We start from the raw sequence: 25,820 nt of genomic DNA on the forward strand, positions 1-25,820 counted from the left end.
ACCCCCCCCCACCATGGCAGACTCTCAAATGCATGTGTGGAGTTATATCTCCTGTGTATCTGGCAGGCCCTGGGGCATGTGGGAGTGACCTCCTGTCTCTGGCAGGCCTTGTGATATGTGGGGGGTGACCTCCTGTCTCTGGAAGACCCTGTGGGATGGAGGGGGGGTGACTTGGCAGGATGGTTGGTGTCAATCGTTGTCTGGGTGATGATGTATCATGGGCCGTATGCTGCACACACCTGTCAGGAAACCTCTCCCAGGGGTGCTTGTGCAAAGCCCAGCATTTGGCTGCTCGTGCAAAGAGGTGCATGGGGTCACTGGTGCAACATTCTGCACTCAGCTTTCCAGTTCACAGTGGCTTGGAGCTGGAAGAGAGCATCCATCCATTGTTCCAAGTTCCCATCCTCCTTCTGGGTGCTGACACTGCGGCAGGGTACGTGCGTGTCTCCTGCACACATGGGCACACAAACATGCACCGAGGCTGGTTCCAGACTGACTGACCTCCCCATGACCCTGCAGCTGCCAGCAGGATCTGAAGTCGGGCAGTCAGGAGTTGGGCCTGGGGAAGGTGGCTGGTGATGGGTGGAGGTGGTCTGGTCCTGCTGTCTCCCGAAGACAGGGCTGCCTGGCTAGTCAGAGCTCTGGTGAGGCCGGGCCATTGGAAAGTAAGTCTCTGACAGTCATGTAGATGCTGGCTGGAAGTCTCCTCCTCTGCCATCTGGGGCCATTACCTTCCTGCACTGATTTACCTGGCGGTGCAGTACTGGCCCCCGAGCCCACCTGTCTGTCTGCAGGCCTAATGGTGACTAATAGCCCACCGCCCGCCTCCAGCCCCTTCCCGGCAGGCCAGGGGACGTCCGGCAGCAGCTGCCCCAGGGCAGGGGGAGCCCTGCCAGTGCTCAGCCTCCATCAGAGGCAAGATGACTCCGAGTCTCCATGCTAAAGCCACGCGTGCTCCAGGGCAGGGCAGCCCCCAGGTGCCCCCAGCAGAGACCCAGCGCACCCCAGGGTGCAGCAGCCCCCGGGTGCTGCAAGCAGAGACCCAGCGCACCCTGCCTCGTGCCGCTGCGAGCTGCTGACAGCCTGGGGCCGGGCTCCCCGCGGCGTGGGAGGGGAAGAGGCCTGCGAGCCAGCTGGTCTGGCGGCGGCTCAAACCTCCGAAGCCGGGCTGCGTGCTCCGGGTCCCCGCGAGCAGCGCCCCTGATTGACGGCTCTTTGTTTCCGCCCGCCATCCCCCGCCCCCGAGCAGCAGCGCTCCGGGCTCCGGCGCTTCTCCTGGGCTTCCCCCGCGCGCAGGGGCTGGGGAGCGGCATGGAGAAGGGGGCGCTCTGCGGGCTGCTGGCGCTGCTAGTCCTCGGCGCGGCCAGCTCTGCCAGGCAGGAGCTGCAAGGTAAGCGGGGCCCCGCCGTGCCCCAGCCCGGGGGAGATGCGGGCTGCGGGCTGGGACTGCCCGGTCTGGTCCTGCTCCGCCCCGCCCCGGCCGGCTGCAGCCCGCTGCGCTCCAGGGCGCGCTGGGACCCCGAGGGAGGCAGAGGGACCCCGAGTGTGTTTCGGCTTCAGCCTGCCGGGCGCGGAGCCGGGCGCTGCGCCCTGGGGTAAGGGAGAGACCGCCCTGAAGATCTGCCCTTCTCCTGGGGGGACCTGCCTGCCCGGGCCGGGGCCGTGTGGAACCTGGAGCTGCAGGATGGTGCCAGGGATGCTGCAGTGGGAATGGATGGAGTGTGGGGTTGTGAGGAACTGCAGGGGCTGGAGATGCTGGGGTTAGGGGCCGGCGCGTGGCGGGGGAAGGGAGCCGAGGGCCGAGATGGACTCTGAGAGCTGCAGGCTGGGGAAGTTGGAAATCCTGGGTATAGGGGGATGGGGGTCACTGAGGTGTCTGGGAGCCGTGGGGCCTGGGAACTGGCTGGGATTTGGGGAGTGGAGGGACTGGGAAAGGGCAGATAGGAGCAGCGTGTTGCCCCACACCCCTGCCCAGCCTCTCTTCTGTATCCCCTCCCTGTGAGCTGAGGAGTGGAGGAGCCTGGGATTCACACGCCCCACCGTCCTAGCCAGTGGCTTCCAACTCTGCAGCAGAAGGAACTGGCAAGTGCTCCTGGAACCCTCCTTGCCCAGCCAGGACAGCCCGTCTGCACTCAGCTCCGCGACATCAGGCTGGTGGGGAGCAGCATGCTGGTTGGAAGCTGGATTCCTGACCTCCCTGGGAGGTCTGGCGCTAGGGACTGTGGACAGCTACAAGTGTCTGGGTCTCTGTGCTGCAGTACAGAAGGACATTCTTCCCCCCAAGCCTGGAAACCACAGGGCAGCCTGCAGTGTGGTGCTGCTGGAGGGACTGGGGGTCCATCCAGGACAGGGTGTTGCCCACAGCGCTCTGCAGGGACTAGTGGTGGTGAACCAGACCAAAGGCTGTGTATCAACCTATCAATCTAAATATTCAGCGGGTAGCTGAGAGCTAAGCCAATGCCTCTGGTTCCAGACCTGCAGCTCCATGTAGCACACTGGCGGGTGCAGCCAAGTGCTAGCAAAGGGACTGGCTGGTTCCGGAGCAGCCCATGCTCGGAGTTCAGAGGGGCTGTCAGGATAGGTATTATTCAGGGGTGCTCATTGGCCAGGAGGAACCCATAGGCCTGCGGTCAGAGTTCAGAGGTGCTCAAAGGGTCAAGGTGCTAGATGTCTAGGATACAGCCTGAGGTCAGAGTTCAAAGGGCTGGGTCACGGTTCGTTCGGGCTTTGATCAGATTCACGTCAGAAAGGAGGCCCCTCTATTGGTGACCCGGAGTGCCAGCCTGAGCCGGCTGGGACATTCAGGGAGCTTCCAGTCAGGGCTGGATTTGAGGGGCTGCTGGATGAGCTCACCTAATGCAGGGAAACTCATCGGGGGCACAGGCTACACCCTGCTGCCCCGGATTCCCTTGCAGAAGGAGCAGGCGGCATCTCAGGGTGCATTGGGGTATCTGTGTGCCCCACGCACACGATGTCACTGTTAAAGATTCTGTGGGGTTTTCCAGGGTGCCGCTAGTGTGGGACGGCTGCCAGGTCCGACCCCAGACGTGGCTGAATCAGCTGAGGGATCCCTGTACTCAGTATCCAGGACTTCCTATCTCCAGTGTGCTTTTCGGACCTGCACTGGTGACCCTCCTAGCTCTGTTGAGTGGGGGGCAAGTCTCAGTCTCACCCCTTTCACAGGCGAGGGAGCTGCAGTGAGGGAGACCGTAGCAGGGACAGGATCTGAAATCTGGAGCACCAGGCTCCCGGTCGCTCTGGAGCAGGCTGTTCGGAGTCTGGTGCATGGAAGTGGGGTGGGCACCCGCTGTGGTTTTCACAGAGGCAGGTCCTATGGCCACTGAACCTTTAGTCCAGACGAGTGCATTGCTGGTGGAGAGATGCCAGGCATTAGGACTGGCAGCGGTAACCCCCCCCCCACACACACACACAATGCCCCATTCCAGCATCTCTGTGGCTTGGCCTCCCTGCTGCCTGTTTGTGAGGGGCTCCCAGGACCGGACCCGGCTGTTTCCAGAGGTGGCTGGGCCTGTGCCCCGGGAGTGCCTGGGCCAGGACAGCGTTGAACTGTTAGGGTGGCCACAGCCGCCATCCCGTCTGCCTGCAATGCCGGAGCGCCACCTTGTGGGGCGTGCTCCCCCGCTCTGCCAAGCCGGCACCTTTCCACGGGGCTTCCACTGCCCAGGCTTGGTCTCCCTGTGCTCCCACGCGAGAGGCCTGGGGGCTCAGCTCCCAGGAGAGGTTTCTCCCTCCTTGTGCCGGGTGCTTCAGTGGCCAGGCCCCTGGGGCTCTACAGCAATTTCTCCTGCACTGATGCAAGGGAAGAAGAGTGACCTGGGCAGGGAAGATGAGGGGGGATCCTGGGCGCGCCGACAAGCTGGAGAGGAGGCCCTGATCCTGACTCAGGCAGAATGGAAAGGATGCCAGCCCTCCAGGGCAGGAACTGCAGCCTCTGAGCTCTGCTCTGCCAGGCAGTCACCCCCCTGGAGGTAGAGTGGGTTTGCTCTGTTTGCATCTGTCCATCTCTGGTATTTGCAGCGTGTCCTTCACTGCCCTTTTTGACCAGCCATGCCCCTTGCGGGGGAAGCTTTTCAACGTCTCCCCAAGCGCTGTGCTCCCTCGCCCCGGGGTGACAGGCAGGTCCTGGGTTAGGCTTTCTGCAGGTACCTCTGCCTGTGAGTGCAATTGCCTGTTCTCTCCTCCCTGCAGTCCTAGACCTGCTGACAGTGACTGAGGCTCGGCACATGGCCAGTGTGGCAGACAAGATCAGGACCCAGCTACTGGCAGTTGATGACATTTACCTTCTCTCCACCTTCCGCCTCCCCCTCAAGCAGGGCGGGCTGCTCTTCGGCCTGTACTCCAAAAAGGACAACACCCGGTGGCTGGAGGCCTCTGTCATTGGGAAAATCAACAAAGGTAAGGGGGTTGCTGAGCCAGGGATAGTGGTGCCCGTTGGGAGATGGGACGCCTCTGGGCTTGTGCCTGTCTCAGACCCCGGAAGAGAAGTGGACAGGTGGGGTGTATGGGGGCAGGTGTCCCAGCAAGGCAGGGCGGGCTCTGCGGGAGGGGAAATCCTGGAGGTTGCATCAATGGACCTGGCCATCAAGACGGGCCGTCTGCTGGGTTGGGTACATTGGCTGGCATGGGCGTGCTGGGCAGAGCATGCCTGTCCCGTTGGGGTCCCCACCCTGTGGAGAAACCCTCATGGCCGGTCCTTTGCTTGGCAGTGCTCGTGCGGTACCTGCGGGAAGATGGCAAGGTGCACTCCGTCAACCTGCAGCACGCCAGTGTGGCGGATGGGCGGAGCCACACGGTGATCGTGCGGCTGAGCGGCCTGCGTGGGGACAGCCTGGCCATGGAGCTCTACGTGGACTGCAAGCAGGTGGACTCCAGCGTGGGGCTGCCCGAGGTGATGATCCTGCCGCAGGCAGAGGTGGAGTCGGTCGAGGTGCGCACAGGGCAGAAGGCCTATCAGAAGATGCAGGTGAGCGAAAAGGGGGTGCAGGCTGGGAACTGCGGGGCTGCAGGAGCCCAGTGCTGGAGGTGGCTGTGTCCCACGGGTACCAGGACCGTGGCAGTGGGACTGTGTCACGGAGCCACTGGGCGATGCTCTGGAACTGCTCCCCACCAAGCCAGTCAGGACTTTGGGGAGCCTCCTCTCCCTTGGAGCAGAGCAAGAAGCTTGTTCAGGGCAAGAAGCTCACACGTCTTCACCTCCTGGGTCTCTCCTTGGAGCATTCAGCATCCTCTGCCCCTCCGTGCGCTTCCCACAGCGAGCCCACCCCAGCGGGGTCCTGGGGAAGCCACAGGGTCCTGCACCCCCACTTTGCAGTCAGACGTGACTCTCAGCCAGCCAGTAAAACAGAGGTTTATTCGATGATGGGAGTCTACTACTGTGGGGAGTGGGAGAGCAGGGGAGGACTTTAGGGGATGGACGATGCCAGGGCCTGTAACCTGAGCTAGGTAAGGGAGGGGAAAGGTCAACACCTTTGCCCGGGAAGGGGAGAAAGGAAGGGAGTGGCAGGAGGGAAGCAGTTTGAGTTTGGGCTTGGGGCTGTGTGGGCGGAATTCAGGGGATCCTAGCTAGGATCCAAGCACCCTGAAAGCCCAGAAGGACTCGGTGGAGGGGTCCTGACTGTGCCTGCAAGCTCTGCTGTAACCTGTGTTCCTGTTGTCCAATAAACCTTCTGTGTTACTGGCTGGCTGAGAGTCACTGTGGGTCCCAGGAAGAGGAGTGCAGGGCCGGACTCCCCCACACTCTGTGACAACTGGTGGTAGCGGTGGGATATACTGCACCCCGTGGACGGCGCTTCCTGCAGTAAGTGACTGGGGAGCAGTAAAACGAAGGGGTGGTTAACCCCTGGGAGTGTGTGCCCAGTGAGAAGGACTTTGCAGTAACAGGGTCCCCGGGGGATTGCAGTGAGCGGTCCCAGGGGCGAAGGAGTCTGCAGCTCGACCCTGGCAGAGAGGTGGTGACCTCAAGAAGGGCTGGTGCACTAGGGGTCCCCCTGGAAACCGTGGGGAGCGGCGAGCACCCCGGCCTATGAGTGCCCAGCAGGAAGATGTATGCCAAGCGGCGCAAGTGTGACCTAGTGGAGCTGTGCAAGCAGAGGGGGCTACACCCAGGGAGGCTCATCAAGGACCAGCTGATTGCCCAGCTGGAGCAGGGAGACCGCATGAATAAACGGAGCCCTGTCTCTGAGGGAAGCAGCCGGGCAGATGCAGCGCAGGCACCAGTGTCTGTCCCCGCTGGGAGTGGTCAGCCGGCGGACGAGGGCTTCCCGAGACCCCCCCTTCCTAGGCCTAGGGGAAGGGCGGGGAGGAGCCCAGTGTATACCGAGGGCACCGTGACCCCCCCGGCCAGCAGGGGATCCTCCCGGCGAAGCCCACCCCCCAGCAGGGGATCCTCCCGGCAACACTCGGCATCCGTGGAGCGGACGCGGCTGGAATATGAAAGGGAGAAGCTCGAGTTAAAGAGGCAAAAGCTGGAGGAGAAGGCGAAACAGCGTGAACATGAGGAGAACCAGCGCCAGCGTGAGTGGGAGGAGAAGGAGAAACAGCGTAAACATGAGCTGGAGCTGGCCCAGCTGAGGAGCAGTGAGGCCCCAGCTGCGGTGAGTGAGGGGGGACCCAAGCCTACAAAGAGCTTTGATAAGCACTTGCTGCCCCGGCGTAAGGAGGGGGAGGACATAGATACCTTCCTGACGGCCTTTGAGAATGCCTGCGAGCTGCACCGGGTTGACCCTGCAGACAGGATCGCAGTTCTCACCCCCTTACTGGACTCCACAGCCGTGGAGGTGAACACCCGACTGAAAGGGGCGGAGGCAGGGGACTACGAACTGTTCAAACAGGCCGTGCTCCGCGAGTTTGGGCTGACTCCTGAGATGTACCGGAAAAAGTTCCGGAGCCAGCGTAAAACCCGTGAGGTCACATACCTACAACTGGTCAACTGGGCCCAGGGGTATGCCCGCAAGTGGACAGCTGGGACCCAAACTAAAGAGGACCTGCTTGACCTATTCATACTGGAGCACCTGTGCGAGCAGTGCCCGTCCGACCTGAGGCTGTGGTTGATGGACCAGAAGCCGGAGAACCCACAGCACGCAGGCCAGCTGGCTGACCAATTTGTGGACAGTCGGGCAGGGGATGGCAGGGAGGAATCTCGAAGGAGCAAGCCTGCCTCAAGGCAGAGAGAGAGTCATCATGGGACCTCCCAGCGGGGTCCTATGGAGAACCCCCCCAAAAGGGGAACATCCAGCGGCAGGTCCCTCCGACCCACTCAAGGGGACCCACGAGACATGGGCTGCTATCGCTGTGGCCAACGAGGTCACATACGGGCCCAGTGCCCCAAGCTCAGGGACAGACCAAGCAGACCCAACCCGCAGAGGGTGGACTGGGTAAAAACCCAATCGGAGGAGGGGCTACATTCCCAGGAAAGGGGGGCTGGCAACATACCACCTGTGGATGCTCCAGGCTCCGGGTTTTTGGTTTACCGAGTGGGCGCGGGGCTGTCCCTCCGGAAAGAGTGCATTGTTTCCCTGGAGGTAGGTGGGAGGAAGGTCACTGGGTACTGGGACATGGGCACAGAGGTGACGCTGGCCCGGCCTGAGGTGGTGGCCTCAGATCGGATGGTGCCCTACACCTACCTGACCCTGATGGGGGTGGGCGGGACCCCATTCAAGGTGCCCGTGGCAAGGGTACACCTGAAATGGGGGGCCAAGGAGGGCCCCAAGGATGCGGGGGTACACCGATATTTGCCCACTGACGTGTTAATGGGAGGGGCAGGGAGATGACCCCTTAGTAGATCTATTCCCTGGGACAAAAGCTGGTTCCCCCCTGGAGGCGATTCCCCTCTCTGATTAGCTGACCCCGGGCCAGCACGCTGAGATCAGGGGGTGCTGCATCTGTACCGACAGCTGTTTTCCAACCAGCCTGGACGCACTAATTTGACTGTCCACCGGGTGGAGACCGGGTCACATGCCCCTATAAGATGCTCCCCTTTTCGGGTCACTGGTAAAACTGCCCAGGATCTTGAAAGAGAGGTCAGGGACATGCTGGCTTTGGGGGTGATCCAGCCGTCTTCCAGCCCTTGGGCCTCGCCAGTGGTGCTAGTCCCCAAGAAGGATGGGTCAATCCGGTTCTGTGTGGACTATCGAAAGCTCAATGCCATCACCGTATCTGATGCCTACCCTATGCCCAGGCCTGACGAGCTCCTAGACAAGCTGGGAGGTGCTCGGTACCTCACCACTATGGATCTTACCAAAGGCTACTGGCAAGTGCCGCTGGACGCAGATGCCAGGCTGAAATCGGCCTTTATCACCCCTCTGGGGCTCTATGAGTTTCTGACCCTGCCCTTCGGCCTCAAGGGAGCACCGGCCACCTTCCAGCGCCTGGTTGATCAGCTACTGAGGGGGATGGAGAGTTTTGCCGTGGCGTATATTGACGACATCTGCGTCTTCAGCCAGACCTGGGAGGACCACATGTCCCAGGTTAAACAAGTCCTGGACCGACTCCGAAAGGCTGGGTTAACAGTAAAGGCTGAGAAGTGCAAGGTGGGGATGGCTGAAGTATCTTACCTGGGCCATCGGGTGGGGAGCGGCTGCCTGAAGCCGGAACCAGCCAAGGTGGAGGTGATCAGAGACTGGCCTGCTCCCCAAACCAAAAAGCAGGTCCAGGCCTTTATTGGGATGGCGGGATACTATCGAAGGTTCGTGCCCCACTTTAGTGCCATAGCCGGCCCCATCACTGAACTGTGCAAAAAGGGGAAGCCAGACAAGGTGATCTGGACTGAGCAGTGCCAGGAGGCTTTCCGGGCACTGAAGGAGGCTCTGGTTAGCGGCCCAGTTCTGGCAAACCCAGATTTTGACAAACCCTTTATGGTGTTCACTGATGCCTCAGACACGGGACTGGGGGCAATGTTAATGCAGGAGGATGAAAAGGGGGAGAGACACCCCATCGTGTACCTGAGTAAGAAGCTGCTACCCCGGGAACAAAGCTACGCGGCCATCGAGAAGGAATGCCTGGCCATGGTGTGGGCCTTTAAGAAACTGGAGCCATATCTCTTTGGGTGACACTTCACCGTGTACACCGACCACTCTCCCCTGACCTGGCTGCACCAGATGAAAGGAGCCAACGCCAAGCTCCTGAGGTGGAGCCTGCTCCTGCAGGACTATGACATGGACGTGGTCCATGTGAAGGGAAGTGCCAACCTGACAGCGGATGCGTTGTCCCAGAGAGGGGACCCTGAACTTCCCCAGGTCACTGGGCAGAGTGACCCTGCTCAGTTCAGTCTCGAAGGGGGGAGAGATGTGATGCAGTAGGGACTGTCTGTGTGGGGGGTGGGAGAGCAGGGAAGGACTTTAGGGGATGGACGATGCCAGGGCCTGTAACCTGAGCTAGGTAAGGGAGGGGAAAGGTCAACACCTTTGCCCGGGAAGGGGAGAAAGGAAGGGAGTGGCAGGAGGGAAGCAGTTTGAGTTTGGGCTTGGGGCTGTGTGGGCGGAATTCAGGGTATCCTAGCTAGGATCCAAGCACCCTGAAAGCCCAGAAGGACTCGGTGGGGGGGTCCTGACTGTGCCTGCAAGCTCTGCTGTAACCTGTGTTTCTGTTGTCCAATAAACCTTCTGTTTTACTGGCTGGCTGAGAGTCACTGTGGGTCCCAGGAAGAGGGGTGCAGGGCCGGACTCCCCCACACTCCGTGACAACTACACGCCACCTAATCAGGTGGAAGAGATAGATGAGGCTTTTTTCAAACAACTAACAAAATCATCCAAAGCCCAAGATTTGGTGGTGATGGGGGACTTCAACTATCCAAATATATGTTGGGAAAATAACACCGCGGGGCACAGACTATCCAATAATTCCTGGACTGCATTGCAGACAACTTTTTATTTCAGAAGGTTGAAAAAGCTACTGGGGGGAAGCTGTTCTAGACTTGATTTTAACAAATAGGGAGGAACTTGTTGAGAATTTGAAAGTAGAAGGAAGCCTGGGTGAAAGTGATCATGAAATCATAGAGTTTGCAATTCTAAGGAAGGGTAGAAGGGAGTACAGCAAAATAGAGACAATGGATTTCAGGAAGGCGGATTTTGGTGAGCTCAGAGAGCTGATAGGTAAGGTCCCATGGGAATCAAGACAGGGGAAAAACAACTGAGGAGAGTTGGCAGTTTTTCAAAGGGACGTTATTAAGGGCCCAAAAGCAAGCTATTCCGATGGTTAGGAAAGATAGAAAATGTGGCAAAAGACCACCTTGGCTTAACCACGAGATCTTGCGTGACCTACAAAATAAAAAGGCGTCATATAAAAAATGGAAACTAGATCAGATCACAAAGGACGAATATAGGCAAATAACACAGGAATGCAGAGGCAAGATTAGAAAGGCAAAGGCACAAAATGAGCTCAAACTAGCTATGGGAATAAAGGGAAACAAGAAGACTTTTTATCAATACATTAGAAGCAAGAGGAAGACCAAGGACAGGGTAGGTCCACTGCTCAGTGAGGAGGGGGAAACAGTAACGGGAGACTTGGAAATGGCAGATATGCTTAATGACTTCTTTGTTTCGGTCTTCACTGAGAAGTCTGAAGGAATGTCTAGTATAGTGAATGCTTACGGGAAGAGGGTAGGTTTAGAAGATAAAATAAAAAAAGAGCAAGTAAAAAATCACTTAGAAAAGTTAGATGCCTGCAAGTCACCAGGGCCTGATGAAATGCATCCTAGAATACTCAAGGAGTTAATAGAGGAGGTATCTGAGCCTCTAGTTATTATCTTTGGGAAATCATGGGAGACGGGGGAGATTCCAGAAGACTGGAAGGGGGCAAATATAGTGCCCATCTATAAAAAGGGAAATAAAAACAACCCAGGAAACTACAGACCAGTTAGTTTAACTTCTGTGCCAGGGAAGATAATGGAGCAGGTAATTAAAGAAATCATCTGCAAACACTTGGAAGGTGGTAAGGTGATAGGGAATAGCCAGCATGGATTTGTAAAGAACAAATCGTGTCAAACTAATCTGATAACATTCTTTGATAGGATAACGAGCCTTGTGGATAAGGGAGAAGCGGTGGATGTGATATACCTAGACTTTAGTAAGGCATTTGATACGGTCTCGCATGATATTCTTATAGATAAACTAGGAAAGTACAATTTAGATGGGGCTACTATAAGGTGGGTGCATAACTGGCTGGATAACCGTACTCAGAGATTAGTTATTAATGGCTCCCAATCCTGCTGGAAAGGTATAACAAGTGGGGTTCCGCAGGGGTCTGTTCTGGGACCGGCTCTGTTCAATATCTTCATCAACGATTTAGATGTTGGCATAGAAAGTACGCTTATTAAGTTTGCGGACGATACCAAACCGGGAGGGATTGCAACTGCTTTGGAGGACAGGGTCAAAATTCAAAATTATCTGGACAAATTGGAGAAATGGTCTGAGGTTAACAGGATGAAGTTCAATAAAGATAAATGCAAAGTGCTCCACTTAGGAAGGAACAATCAGTTTCACACATACAGAATGGGAAGAGACTGTCTAGGAAGGAGTATGGCAGAAAGAGATCTAGGGGTCATAGTAGACCACAAGCTTAATATGAGTCAACAGTGTGATACTGTTGCAAAAAAAGCAAACGTGATGCATTAACAGGTGTGTTGTAAACAAGACACGAGAAGTCATTCTTCCGCTTTACTCTGCGCTGGTTAGGCCTCAACTGGAGTATTGTGTCCAGTTCTGGGCACTGCATTTCAAGAAAGATGTGGAGAAATTGGAGAGGGTCCAGAGAAGAGCAACAAGAATGATTAAAGGTCTTGAGAACATGACCTATGAAGGAAGGCTGAAGGAATTGGGTTTGTTTAGTTTGGAAAAGAGAAGACTGAGAGGGGACATGATAGCAGTTTTCAGGTATCTAAAAGAGTGTCATCAGGAGGAGGGAGAAAACTTGTTCACCTTAGCCTCCAATGATAGAACAAGAAGCAATGGACTTAAACTGCAGCAAGGGAGATTGAGGTTGGACATTAGGAAAAAGTTCCTAACTGTCAGGGTAGTTAAACACTGGAATAAATTGCCTAGGGAAGTTGTGGAATCTCCATCTCTGGAGATATTTAAGAGTAGGTTAGATAAATATCTATTAGGGATGGTCTAGACAGTATTTGGTCCTGCCATGAGGGCAGGGGACTGGACTCGATGACCTCTCGAGGTCCCTTCCAGTCCTAGAGTCTATGAGTCTATGACAGGAACAGGGTCTAAAACAGAGCTTGTAGGTACAGAGAACCGGACCCCTCGGCCAGGTCCATTCTGGGGGACAGTGAGCCAGACCCACCACCTCTGCACTTCACTCCTCGACCCCAGCCAGCTCCAGACTAACAACCCCCCCCAGCCCCTCCTTTCTGCTCAGCCCCTTTCCTGGGCCAGGAGGTCACCTGATCTCTTTGTCTCCAACACCTTCAGTTGGCACCTTTGCAGGGGAGGGGCCCAGGCCATCAGTTGCTAGGAGACAGAGTGCCAGGCATTTAGGTGCACAGGCCCTTTGCTCTGCCAGATACTTAAGAACTGCCATGGGGACACTGAGGCACCAACACAGTATTCAGAGAAAACATTAAGAACATTCCCACTTCGTTACAGACCCCAGAGACTGAGCCTTTTTCTTTTTGTGGATCAGGGGTTCGTGGAGTCAATGAAGCTGATTCTAGGAGGGTCCATGAGCCGAGTTGGGGCCCTGAGCGAATGTCCCTTCCAAGGGGATGAATCCATCCAGAACGCAGGTAACTTCAGGAGGCACTGCAGGGGTGCACGTGTGCTGCACACACATATGTCATACATCCAACACAGGCACCGCAGGGGCGCATGTGGGACGGACACATGTATGTCATACATCCCACGCGGGCACTGCATGGGCACATGTGGGCTGCACACATGTATGTCATACACCCAACATGGGCACTGCAGGGGCGCACATAGGCCACACACACGTATGTCATACATCCCACATGAGCACCTCATGGACACACTGTCATACATCCAACACGGGCACTGCACAGACATACACACACCTGTTATATACTGAACAAGGGCTCCATACCGGCACATATAGGGGGTCCAAGTACACATATACGTGTGTGTTACATATTGAACAGGGGCAACTGCAGTGACATGGACAGAATCCGAGTCATGCATGTTACACATGGAAAGCAGGTGACCCAGACGTGTGTGTCATGTAGGAAACACAGGTGGCCACAAGCTCACGCACACACAGGTTGCTGAGAGAGTCCGTCAGGCAAAGCACAAACTGGGTGGTGCCACTTCCCTCTCCTCCAGCACCTGACGCCACCAGGGCAGGCTCTCCCCAGCAGCCTCCTCCTGGAGGGCACGAGGTCTCGAGCCACCTGGAAGCTTTCCCGTGGGGCTCTGGGGCATTCATCATCTCTGGTCCCTTGGCGTTCGGGGGAGGGACGATGCTGCAGCCTGGCAGGCTGCTGTTGGCTTCCATCTGGCCAGCGGCCGCCCCTGAGCCGTGGCCTCATGCCCCAGGAAGGCAGATGATGCGCTAGCCAGACTAACTTCTCCTCCTGTCTCTTCTCTTGCAGTGACCAGGGTGCTAAACTCCATCCTGGGTGAGTTGCTGGCTGCTCGTCACCCTCCCACCCCCTGGGGTCTGGGGAGCCGCTTGTGGGCAGCTGGAGGCCTCAAGGATGCCGGGCGGGGAAGAGGAATCGTGCAGCTGTCTAGTGACCTCGCCTTTTGCCCAGCCACACCTTGGCACAAACACTGCCAGAGCCACAAATGCAATGAGTTTGGGGGTCTAAGCCTGCTCCCTTGTCCACAGCATAAGGCCACTGAACAGGAGTGTTATCCTGTGCTCAGAAGACCCAGGGTTGGGATAGCAGGAGCACTAGCAGGGCTGTGTGGGATGCAACTCAGCCCTGGTCTGCGTTGCTCGGCCCTGGCCCTGTCCATCTTGGCAGGTCTGGTGACCGGGGAAGAACCAGGAGGTCAGGGTTGACTTGAGGTTTGTCCCTGGTGGGCTCGGCTCCTACTGGTCACTAGGTGGTGGCGTCTGCCCTTCCCCATGGGCTCAGGGTGGCAGTGTGCAGAGTGGTCCCCAGCCAGCGGCCCCCAGAGTCTTTGCCCTGGACCCTGACCGTGTCCTTTGTGTGTGGGCAGGTGAGCAGGCCAAAGCCCTGGTCACTCAGCTGACCCTCTTCAACCGGATCCTGGGGGAGCTGCGAGAGGACATCCGCGACCAGGTGAGCCAGCTTTGGGGGCTGGTGCTCCTGGCTCCAGGGCAGCCCCCTTGCTGTGGCAGGATCGGCACAGTCTGGATGTGGCCGTTAGCTTGAATCTCGCCTTGGCCCTGCGCATTGGCAGGGGGTTGGGTGCTGGGGTGGAGTCCGGGGTGCGGGGGGAGGCAAGGCACACGTAGGGTCACCGAATGTAACCACAGCTGGGAGCCAGGCGACACCCCATTGCTTCACCTGCCCCCCCCTCCCAGATTGGTTCCTGTGGGGCCCCCCCCCCCGAAACTGACTCACCTGGCCCCTTCCCCTCTCTCTGGGGTGTGAAGAAGGTTCTTGTGTCCTTAACTGGGTCCTATAGTGGCATTTGGGGGTGCAGCATCTCCCGCTCTTGCTGCCCAGTGTGGGGACTGTCTGGCCTGCAGACTGTGCCCTGCCCGGTGCCCAGGTCCCTGGCTCTGACTCCTTCCATTCGGCTGCCTTGCAGGTGAAGGAGATGTCTCTGATCCGGAACACCATCATGGAGTGCCAGGTCTGCGGTGAGTGCCTGGGCCCTGAGAGAGCTGGCGCCCACCGTGAGGGTCCCCTTCCCTGTGCAGGGCCGGCCAGCTGACCTGCCCCCCTCCCGGCTCTGTCTGCAGGGTTCCACGAGCACCGCTCTCGCTGCAGCCCGAGCCCCTGCTTCAGTGGCGTCGACTGTATGGAGACGTACGAGTACCCCGGGTTCCGCTGTGGGCCCTGCCCGCCCGGCTTCGAGGGCAATGGCACCCACTGTGCCGACATCAATGAGGTGAGAGCGCCCCCCGCCGTGCCCTGGGGCCAGCGTTTCCACGGAGCGCCCCCCCCCCCCGTGCCCCCGGGGTCAGCGTCTCCAATGAGCCCCTCCCCCCCGCCATGCTCTGGGGCCAGCATCTCCGCAGAGCGCCCCTGCGCCCCCGGGGCCAGCGTCTCTGCGGAGCCCCCCCCCCACGCCCCCAGGGCCAGCGTCTCTGCGGAGTGCCCCCCTGCGCCCCCTAGGCCAATGTCTCCGCAGAATGCCCCCCCCACACCCCTGAGGCCAGCGTCTCCACTGAGCCCGCCCCCCCCGGGGCCAGCATCTCCGCGGAGCTCCCCCCACCGCGCCTCTGGGCCAGCATCTCCGCAAAGCGCCCCGCCCTGTGCCCCTGGGGCCAGCATCTCCGCTGACCCCCCCCACTGTGCCCCTGGGGCCAGCATCTCCTCTGAGCCCTCCCCGTGCCCCTGGGGCCAGCGTCTCCGCAGAGCACCCCTCCCGCCGCGCCCCCAGGGCCAATGTCTCTGTGGAGTGCCCCCCCCCCGCGCCCCTGGGGCCAGCATCTCTGCACAGCTAGCAGCCGGGGCTCACGAGGGCCCAGGAGACACCATCCTGTCCACCCCCAGCACGCAGTGGGGCTCCATTACCTTCTGGCTCCAGGCTCAGGGAAGCATCTCTGTGCCACAGCTGCCCATTAGAGTCCCAGCATCCCCCAGGGCCTACCTGCAGGCTGTGCCCTCTAGAGAGGGTGTTGGGACCCCACTGCTCACCAGCTCCCATCTGGCGAGGGCTGCTGATCCTGCAAATCCCCGGCTCTCCCAGCAGGGAAGTCTCAGCTTTCCGTGAAAACAGAAGTTCTACCCATGGTGTCTGTGGGAAGCACTGGGGAAAGTCACCCAACTGATCTTCTCCCCATGGGCCTCGCGCCATCCCTCTGTCTCACAGTGCGGTTATGCAGACCCCTGCTTCCCAGGCTCCAAGTGCATGAACAGCGCGCCTGGCTTCCGCTGCGAGCCCTGTCCTCATGGGTACCAGGGGAACCTTGTCTCTGGCGTGGGCACAGACTATGCCAAGGCCAGCAAGCAGGTGAGGGCAGAACCTCCACACTGGCCCTGCTGCCGGCAGCTCCGTGCAGCTGGGAGCCTCTGGAGAGCGCAGGAGGCGGGTACAGCTGAGAGCGGGTTCCCCGAGCAGGCTGTGTGCCCAGCCTCTGGCAATGGGTGTTGTGGGGATACGTAGCCTTGGGGGGGGAGGTCTGGGGAGGGGGAGGCAGTACGAGGCAAAGGGCTGAGTGATGGTCTCCACCTGTTGGGCCTGGTCTCCCCGCGGCAATTCTGGGGGGGAGCCTGCGGGGAACACTCAGCTGGGGAGGGGCAGAGTCCCTGTGGGGAGAGGGTATTGCAGTGTAATGGGGGGGCGTTACGCTACTGATGGGCCCCACGCTGGGCCTAGCCCAGGAACCACTTGCCCCTGTGCACTCAGAAGCACCTATAGGAGCCGCAGGCAGGGAGAAGCCAATGAGGGCCTGAGCTGGGCCTGGGTGAAGGGTGAGGCCTATAGCTGCATGCCCTGGGACCCCTGAGAGCAGGGAGGGTTGGGGGCCTGCAGAAGCCAGCAGGGTGCTGGGTCCCAGTGGTGTCAGGCTGGGGGGGTCCCTGTGCGTGCCAAGGATGGTGCACGGTCGCTGTGGTGCCAGGAATGGTGTGGGATCCCAGGAATGGTGTGGGGTCCCTGTTGTGCTGGGGTATGTGTGTCTCCGTGGTGCTGGGGCATGTCCCCGTGGTGCTGGGGGAAGGGTCCCTGTGGTGCTGGGGGTGTGTGCGGGTTCCCCATGGTGCGGGGGGGGGTGCGGGTTCCCCGTGGTGCTGGGGTAGGGGGATCCCTGTGGTGCTGGGGGGTGTCCCTGTGGGGCGTACCCATGCTGGGGAAGGCACAGGGTCCCCAGGGGCCTGTGCCACTAAGTGACAGTCTCTCTGGGCTGCTGCAGGTTTGTACAGATATTGACGAATGTAACGATGGCAACAATGGTGGCTGCGACCCAAACTCCATCTGCACCAACACGGTGGTGAGTAGCACCTGCCCCCTTGCCCACACTGAGCGGCCTGGGCCGGGACTGCCTGGGCGCGTCTCACCTGCTTGGCCCCATCTCCCTGCAGGGCTCCTACAGGTGCGGGCCGTGTAAGGCTGGGTTCCTGGGGAACCAGACGCTGGGCTGCATCCCACAGAAATCCTGCAGCAGCCCCACCCACAACCCCTGCGACATCAATGGCTACTGCATGTTTGAGCGGAATGGTGCCGTCTCTTGTGCGGTAAGCGTGGGGGGGGAAGAGTCGGGACAGGGCCCAGTGAGCATGGGGGGTGGGGGGCAGAGCTGGGGTAGGACCCAGTGAGCATGGGGGTGGGGGGCAGAGTCAGGACAGGGCCAAGTGAGCATGGGCGGGAGGCAGAGCTAGGACAGGGCCCAGTGAGCATGGAGGTGGGGGGCAGAGCCGGCGCAGGACCCAGTGAGCTTGGGGGGCGGGGGCAGAGCCGGGACAGGGCCCAGTGAGCATGGGGGTGGGGGGCAGAGCTGGCACAGGACCCAGTGAGCAAGGGTGCGCGGCAGAGCCGGGACAGGGCCCAGTGAGCATGGAGGTGGGGGGCAGAGGCGGGGCAGGACCCAGTGAGTGCTGCAGGGGAGTGGGGGGGCAGACATGGCTGGTTGCTCCCTGTGGGCCCCTTCCCCCCATGACGGCTCCTGCTTTCCCCACCTCTCCCTCCAGTGCAACGTGGGCTGGGCCGGGAACGGGAACGTGTGTGGTCGGGACACGGACATCGATGGCTACCCAGACGAGCCGCTGCCCTGCATCGACAATGACAAGCACTGCCAGCAGGTGGGGGGCTGGGACGAGGGGGCCTGGTGGGGGGAGACGCATCCCTGGGGCAAGAAGGGCTGGTGGGGGAGTATCCAACCCTGAGGCAAGGGGGACTGGTGGGGCAGGGAATCCAGCCCCCCGGGGCAAGGGGGGTCAGTGGGGGTGACCCAGTCCTGGGGTCTGGAGGCTGGCCATGGGACCCTGCCCTGGGAGGGGTGCAGCAGAGAGAGCAATGGGGGTTCCAGGTTCCAGGCTGGTTGGAGCTGAGGTGGGGGGGCTGCTAGTGACAGGATTGCTGCCCCCGGCTCTAACATGGGTTCCTCACTCCAGGACAACTGTCGGATGACGCCCAACTCCGGGCAGGAGGACGCTGACAATGACGGCGTCGGGGACCAGTGTGACGACGACGCGGACGGGGATGGCATCAAGAATGTGGAGGTGCCGTGGTGCTGTGGCCTGGGCTCCGTCCCTGGCACTTGGTCTGGGTGGGGGCAGGCGTCGCACAGACCCCCTGCCATGGCGTCCAGGGAACGGGGCTTTCTGCTCGTTGTGGGCTCTCAGCTGAGAGCCCCCATTGATGGCACCTATGACCATGTCCCTCAGCATGGTGGAGGCAGGATCTTTCCTTCACCTCCCTCCCCCCAGCTGGGATGGGGGTCTCTCCCCATTCCCTCGTCGCAGTGACAGAGGTCTCTCCCCATTCCTCCTCTGGGCTGGAGTCTCTCCATGCCCCCCCCACAGCAGAGATGAGGGGGTCTCTCCCCAGTGATGGAGGTTTCTCTCTCTCTCACAGGACAACTGTCGACTCTTCCCCAACAAAGACCAGCAGAATTCAGACACCGACTCCTTCGGGGATGCCTGTGACAACTGCCCCAACGTACCCAACAATGACCAGCGGGATACAGACAGCAACGGTGAGGGGAATGCCTGTGACAACGACATTGACGGGGATGGTAAGTGAGGGGAGCTGTGGGCTGGGCCAGGAGGGGCCTGGGGGCTGGGCTGGGCTGGTGGGAGGCCTGGGGGGCTAGCCCTGGGGGAGGGGGGAACTGGGGCCTGGGCTGGGAGGGGGTTGGGCTGGTGGGAGACCTGGGGGGTGGTAGGGCTGCCGGGAGGCCTGGGAGCTGGCCTGGGAGGGTTGACGGCTATGTGGGGCAGGGGCTTGTGGGCAGTACCCATTCACACACACACACACACACACACACACTGCTGTCCCTCAACAGGGATCCCCAATGTTCTCGATAACTGCCCCAAGGTGCCCAACCCGTTGCAGACAGACCGGGATGAGGATGGCGTCGGGGATGCCTGTGACAGCTGCCCTGAAATGAGCAACCCCACTCAGGTATGGGGCCAGGTGGTACTGACCCTGCCATGCCCGACCCCGGTGGCCAGGGTGTCACGGAGTGTGGGGGAATCAGGGCCCTGCACTCCCCACTTCCTGCGATTCACCGGGACTCTCAGCCAGCCAGTAACACAGAAGGTTTATTAAATGACAGGAACACAGTCCCAAGCAGGGCTTGTAGGTACAACCAGAACCCCTCAGCCAGGTCCCTCTGGGGGGCAAGGAGCTTAGACCCCAGACTTGGGGTTCTCTGTCTCTTCCCAGCCAGCCCCAAACTGAAACCAAAAATCCCTCCAGCAGGCTCTCCCCTCTCCTTTCCTCTCCCTCTCCCTTTGTCCAGTTTCCCCGATAAAGGAGTCGACTCCCCACCCCCTTCCTGGCTCAGGTCACAGGCTCAGGTACTGTCCCCCAACTAAAGTCACCCCCTGCTTTCCCATCCCCCACGCAGACAGCCCCAGTAAATCTAAATGACATTCCCAGGTCAATCCACCCGGCTCCCTACTGCGTCACACGGGGCCACAGGCTACGAGCTAGAGGGGGGACCATGGACTATCTAGTCTGGTCTGCTGTACACCTGGGACATGTGGGTGGGCTGAACTGTCAGGGCTGGGGGCGGGAGTCTCTTCATCTGACCCCATTACAAATTCACAGGGGTGTGCTGCCCGGCCCTGGTACAGAGCCTCCAGGGAGCTCTGCCAAGCCTGCAGCTCGGGCTTTCCCACGGGGGGCTCTGCAGTCTCTGGCTCTGAGACTGGGCTGTTGGGCTGCAGCCCCCAGCCCTGGTTCTCTCCACGGGCTCCCAAGGGCGAGTCCAGCCGAGCTATGACTCCTGCTTAGAGGATCTTTCTCCTGGAGGGGGCAGCACACACAGCGAGTAGCTGCATGCACAGGGTGCAGCCTTGTCAGAGCAAGCCAGCATTTATTAATCACCTGGAATCCAGCCCTGGCAAGCGCAGGTCAGCGTGGCGAAGCCAGGCTGCAGACACAGCCTGAGCTGGGCAAGGAAACTACCTGATACCCCAGGCTCTTCTGGGATCCATTCTGGGGCTCCCCTGCCCCGGCCTCGGGAGTAACCTTAACACAGACCCCTCACATCTTATGCCCTGGTGCTGTGTCCCCCTCTTCCCCTGCCTCGGCTGCAGGAGTTCAGAGCTAATGTCCCAGTCAGTTGCTGAGGCTACTGTTCTCTCCATTCATAGGTGGACAGTCCTTGGTAGTTCATTCACACCTGCCCAGGGCCTGCACATGTGCCTCCAGCACCTGGCTTCTATTCCTTTGTCCCACTGAGTGCGCAAACTGAATCACCGTATAGTATTCAATAAAATGTTACCAAAAATTTACACATTTTCTACACCCCGACTACTGGGATACCTGAGAGCCCCCTCTCCCTCAGTAGCTGGGGGTGGCTGGGGCAGGGATCCCCCTCTCCCTCAGTAGCTGGGGGTGCTGGGGGCAGGGAACCCCCTCTCCCCCAGTAGCTGGAGTGCCATTGAGGTGGCTGGGGCAGGGAGCTCCTTCTCCCCCAATAGCTGGGGTCCCATTGAGGTCCCCCTTGGTGGCTGGAGCAGGGAGCCCCTTCTCCCTCAGTAGCTGTAGTGCCATTGGGGTGGCTGGAGCAGGGAGCCCCTTCTCCCCCAATAGCTGGGGTCCCATTGGGGCCCCCCTGCGTGGCTGGGGCAGAGAGTGCCCTCTCCCCCAGTAGCTGGGGTCCCATTGGGGTCCCCCTGGGTGGCTGGGGCAGGGATCCCCCTCTCCCCCAGTAGCTGGGGTCCCATTGGGGTGGCTGGGGCAAGGATCCCCCTCACTACCAATCAGGGCTGTCCCTCGGAGGTTCCTTGCTGAACTAGAGCTCTGGTCTCTTTCAGACAGATGCAGACAGCGACCTGGTGGGAGACGTCTGTGACACCAATGAGGACAGGTGGGTGCCCATGTCCCTACCCTGCCCAGCAGAGACAGGCTGGAGGGGGCAGCTATTGGCTTTCCTGCCTCTGTCCCTCCCTGGCAGGAGGGAAGCCGCGGGTCCCTGTGGGGCAGCAGAGCTCTCTAGGGGGTAGTGGGAGTCCCTCAGGACTCATAGACTCAAAGACTTTAAGGTCAGAAGGGACCATTATGATCATCTAGTCTGACCTCCTGCACAATGCAGGCCACAGAATCTTACCCATCCACTTCTATAACAAACCCCTAACCTATGTCTGTGTTACTGAAGTCCTCAAATTGTGGAGTTGGGATAGCGAGAGCCTAGGGGCAGATGGGGGTGGCAGGAGCCCTGGGAGGAGTCCATTGGGGAAATTTGGGGTCCCAGGGGGAGATGAGCATCACTGGGGGGCACGAGGGGCTTAGAGGAGGTTGTGGGGGGTCTTGGGGGATCCATGGGTCCCTGTGTTGTGCCCCACACGCACTCATCCCGCTCTCTGTCTGCTCAGCGATGGGGACGGGCACCAGGACACCAAGGACAACTGTGCCGAGATCCCCAACAGCTCCCAGCTGGATTCGGACAACGATGGGCTGGGGGATGAGTGTGACAACGACGACGACAATGATGGCATCCCCGATTACGCAGCGCCCGGCCCCGACAACTGCCGCCTCATCCCCAACCCCAACCAGAAGGACTCGGACGGTGAGCGGCCTGGCCTGGCAGGGAGCAGCACGGCTCAGGCCTGGGCAACTTGAAGGAGCCAGCCGCCCCTGCAATGCAGACATGGGGGCTGCTGCCACACAGACTGCACCCCTTTGGCCCAGGAAACGGGCCCTGCTGGGACAGGCACTTCCTGGCCACTGGAACTGTGTCCGCCCAATGCTCTGCTGGCATGGAAATGTCATCCAGGGTCAGCCCCCAACTGCCAGCTACAGCACCGAGTGCCAGGCTGGCCAGAAGCTCTGTTGCTCACAGGCCCTAGAGTCCAGTGTGCTGGAGGCTGAGCCCCCCCTGCTCTGTCCTGCGCCCTCCCCCGGCGCCGTGTGCTCTGCCCCGCACCCTTCCCTCCCCTCCCCGGGCACCCCCGTCTCCCCCCGCTTTATGCATGTGGGTGCTTGCCCACGGCCTTTCCCGTGACCAGCTGCGTGTTGTGTGCTCAGGGAACGGTGTGGGCGACGTCTGTGAGGAGGATTTCGACAATGACACTGTGGTGGACCAGCTGGACGTGTGTCCAGAGAGCGCTGAGGTGACACTGACCGACTTCCGGGCCTACCAGACCGTCATCCTCGACCCCGAAGGGGATGCCCAGATCGACCCCAACTGGGTGGTTCTCAATCAGGTACAGCTGCGCCAGGTGCTCCCTCGTGGGGTAGGGGGTACGTGGCCTGTGTGAGCTGCATGGGAGACCCAGCCCTATCTCCTGTTCCCCAGCTGGTGCCTGGGGCACACAGCACTGGGGAGGGTGAAAGCAGGGATCAGCATGGGGAGCTTCTCCCTGCAAACAGAAGGGGCCATGGCTGGGGCCAGAGAAGTGCTGGCCCTGGGGCAGGGCGCTTGGAGCTGCACTTACAGAGACTGAAAGTCACATCCAACTTCTCTGCTTCCAGGGCATGGAGATTGTGCAGACCATGAACAGTGACCCAGGCCTGGCAGTAGGTAGGTGGGTTTTCCTGGCCTTTGCCCAATGATCCCGTGCCCCTGTTGGTCTCTGCAGCAAGTTACACCTCCCCACCTCCCCCTCATCTCTTCCCTTTTCCCTCATCAGCTGAGATTTAAGGTCCAGGCTTCCCACTCCCCCCACAAGCGTGACCTCTGGGTCCCGGAGCCAGAGACAGGAGATGAAGGCTGGGAGGCAGCAGGCTGCTGGGGTGATGCTGGACAAGGCCTTGTCTCGCCATGGCCAGTCCCCCAACTGGAGCACTGAGGTCCCTTCTCCTCTTGCCTAAGTAGCCCAGGTGTGGTTGCCCCTTGCTAACTCTCCACCCTGCCCTTGTGCACAGGCTACACGGCCTTCAATGGGGTGGACTTCGAGGGCACCTTTCACGTTAACACCATCACGGATGATGACTACGCCGGTTTCATCTTCAGCTACCAGGACAGTGCCAGTTTCTACGTGGTGATGTGGAAGCAGACAGAGCAGACGTACTGGCAGGCGACGCCCTTCCGGGCAGTGGCTGAGCCAGGTCTACAGCTCAAGGTCAGTGCTGGGCAGCCAGGGAGCTGCATGGGAACCCCCAGGCCTGGACACAGCATCAGGCAGCCAGCTGAGTCCAGTAGATGCTGTTCCTGCCCCACTGTGGGCGCCCTAGTTCCCATCCTCCACCCTTGGGATCCCTCTCCATTAACTCTCCTGCCCGCTTCCTACAGGCCGTGAAGTCGGAGAACGGCCCTGGGGAGCACCTGCGCAATGCCCTGTGGCACACAGGCCACACCCCAGACCAGGTCCGGCTTCTCTGGAAAGATCCCCGCAACGTGGGCTGGAAAGACAAGACCTCCTATCGATGGCAGCTCACACACAGGCCCCAGGTGGGCTACATCAGGTGAGAATGGGGAGGGGCAGGCCCAGAGCCCGGCAGTAGGAGCAGGGTGGGCATGGAGAGCACACACCCGACTGGGGATAGTGCGGCTGGCGGGGGTGTCCCAGCACCCCACGGGTTTGGTGGAGCCCCAGTAGGGATAGTGGGGTTGGCGGGGGGGACCTCAGCACCCTATGGGTTTAGTGAGGCCCCCAGTGGATATAGTGGGGCTGGCAGGGGTGTCCCAGCACCCCGTGGGTGGACCTCCAGTGGAGCTGGCAGGGGGACCCAGGAGCCCTGTGGGTTTGGTGGGGCCCCCCGTGGGGATAGTGGGTTTGGCGGGGGGACCCCAGCACCCCATGGGTTGGTGGGGCCCCAGGGAGTATAATGGGGCTGTTGCGGGGACCCTAGAGCTCTGTGGGTTTGGTGGGGCCCTCAGTGGATATAATGGGGCTGGCAGGGGGACCCCGGAGCCCATTCTCAGGGCAGGGGGCCCCACTGGAAGCTTGGCCCAGGAGGACGGCCATGCAAGGCAGTTTCCTTTTTAACCAGGCCACCGCGCTGGTTGGCAGCTCTTGGGGGGTGGGTGGGGGACGTGTTTGTGCAGCTCAGCGCCTGGGAACCGGCCCCCACAGCCCAGTGCTGACTCCATTCACAAGCTGGGCCTCAGCGGCCATTGTCCCTGTCGCCATAGCAACCCAATCCCTGCTCGGAATGCTCCGGCCCAGCAAAGGCCTTTCACATGCAAACAGGCCGAACAATGGGGCTCGGAGAGGCCAGGTGCTGGGGCCTGAGAATGTCCCTTCCTGAGCCTTGGGGGGCAGCCTGGGAGCTGACTGTCCCCCAAGGGGTGCCCTCTCCTCTGTACATGGCCCCCCAGGTCTCGCCGGCCAGAGCCCCCACCCCACGGGACTATGCTCACTGGGCCTGGCCCATCTCTCCCCAGGGTGCGGCTCTATGAGGGACCCCGTCTGGTTGCCGACTCTGGGGTGATCATCGACACCACCATGCGGGGCGGGCGGCTGGGCGTCTTCTGCTTTTCCCAGGAGAACATTATCTGGTCCAATCTGCAGTATCGGTGCAATGGTGAGCATGGCGGGGCAAAGGGCATGCTAGCTCCAGGATTCAGCACCGAAGCCCGTCTGCCCTGCTCTGTGACCTGCCCAGGCAGGGAGGGTTTGGGTGGGGGTGGGGCCCCACCACACCTGGCTGGACTAGGGGTTGTGCCAGGCAGTGCCCATGCAGCCGCGGTGTCAAGAACTCGACAAGGCTCTTCTCAGCATAGAGCATTCGGATTTTATTGACGTTCTGCCAGGGACGGGGGGCTCGGACTCCAGGCCCCTCCACTGGGGTTGCTGAGGGCACCAGTGTAGGTGCTGATCTCTGTGACATGGAGAGCTGCAGCCCACTTAGGGGTCACTAAAGGGCATTCACTCACTGGTGACCCAGAGTCAGATCAGAGCCAGCACCCCCGTGAAGGAAAGGTCTGTGTCCCATTCCCCTGAGCCAGCTGAGGCCCCCCCGGGCCTGCATCAGACCTGGCAGCCCCTAGAGGGGAAAGCCCCTGTGTCCCACTCCCTGAGCCAGACGGAGGCATGAGCCCGTAGGATCAGGGTGTAGGAGCCCCTATGGGGCAAAGTGCCCAGTGATCCCTGTTTCCGGGTTCGCCCTGCATTTGCCTTCATCCTCTCTCTCTCTCTCTCCTACCTGGCAGACACGATCCCAGGAGACTTTGAGCCTTTCCGCCGATTCCTGCTGGAGGGCCGCGAGTGAGGAAGCCTCCTTCCCCAGCCACACCCAGGACCTCTCCAAGTGCATCACCAAGGGACTTCCTGTGACTTCCACAGCCTCCTCCCTGAGCTGGGCCTTGGCCTCTCCCTGTCTGTGGCCCACAGGCCTCCACGCTGTCCAGACCTGGGTACTGGAACCCATCGGACCTTGCGTTGCAGTAACTGGTACTAAAGTGCCTGCCCAGCCCAGCTGGGCCTGCCTCCCCCTCAGCAGGATAACCAAATCACACACCCTCGCCAGGACCCAGCCTCATGGGGCTCTGTAGCTGGGCATTGAGCAAAGGACCGCAAGGCAACTGGTGCATCTGCTGGAGGATTGGGGCCATCAGGCAAGCTTCTCCAGTTGGTACTGCTAGTGCCCAAAGCACCCGCCCCTCAGCCCTGGCGCTCCTTCTCCTGCTGGAACCTTCAC

At 60.3% G+C, this 25,820-nt stretch overlaps 1 protein-coding gene across 1 annotated transcript; it reads left to right on the plus strand.

Annotated features, from left to right (window-relative positions):
• Window positions 1-1,311: 1,311 nt before the first annotated feature.
• Window positions 1,312-25,775, plus strand: LOC115639524 (thrombospondin-3). The gene is made up of 23 exons (XM_030542407.1): window positions 1,312-1,390; window positions 4,210-4,416; window positions 4,728-4,984; window positions 12,646-12,748; window positions 13,571-13,597; window positions 14,148-14,230; window positions 14,706-14,757; window positions 14,860-15,008; window positions 15,936-16,076; window positions 16,978-17,055; window positions 17,147-17,299; window positions 17,753-17,863; window positions 18,176-18,283; window positions 18,639-18,798; window positions 19,069-19,187; window positions 21,053-21,105; window positions 21,611-21,804; window positions 22,263-22,441; window positions 22,710-22,758; window positions 23,103-23,299; window positions 23,470-23,642; window positions 24,565-24,704; window positions 25,333-25,775. Exons 1-23 carry the CDS (start codon window positions 1,312-1,314, stop codon window positions 25,389-25,391), a joined length of 2,871 nt encoding a protein of 956 aa, XP_030398267.1. The 3' UTR covers window positions 25,392-25,775.
• The last annotated feature ends 45 nt before the right edge of the window (window positions 25,776-25,820 follow it).

The sequence above is a fragment of the Gopherus evgoodei genome, chromosome 24 (assembly GCF_007399415.2).
Source record: "Gopherus evgoodei ecotype Sinaloan lineage chromosome 24, rGopEvg1_v1.p, whole genome shotgun sequence".
NCBI lineage: Eukaryota > Metazoa > Chordata > Testudines > Testudinidae > Gopherus > Gopherus evgoodei.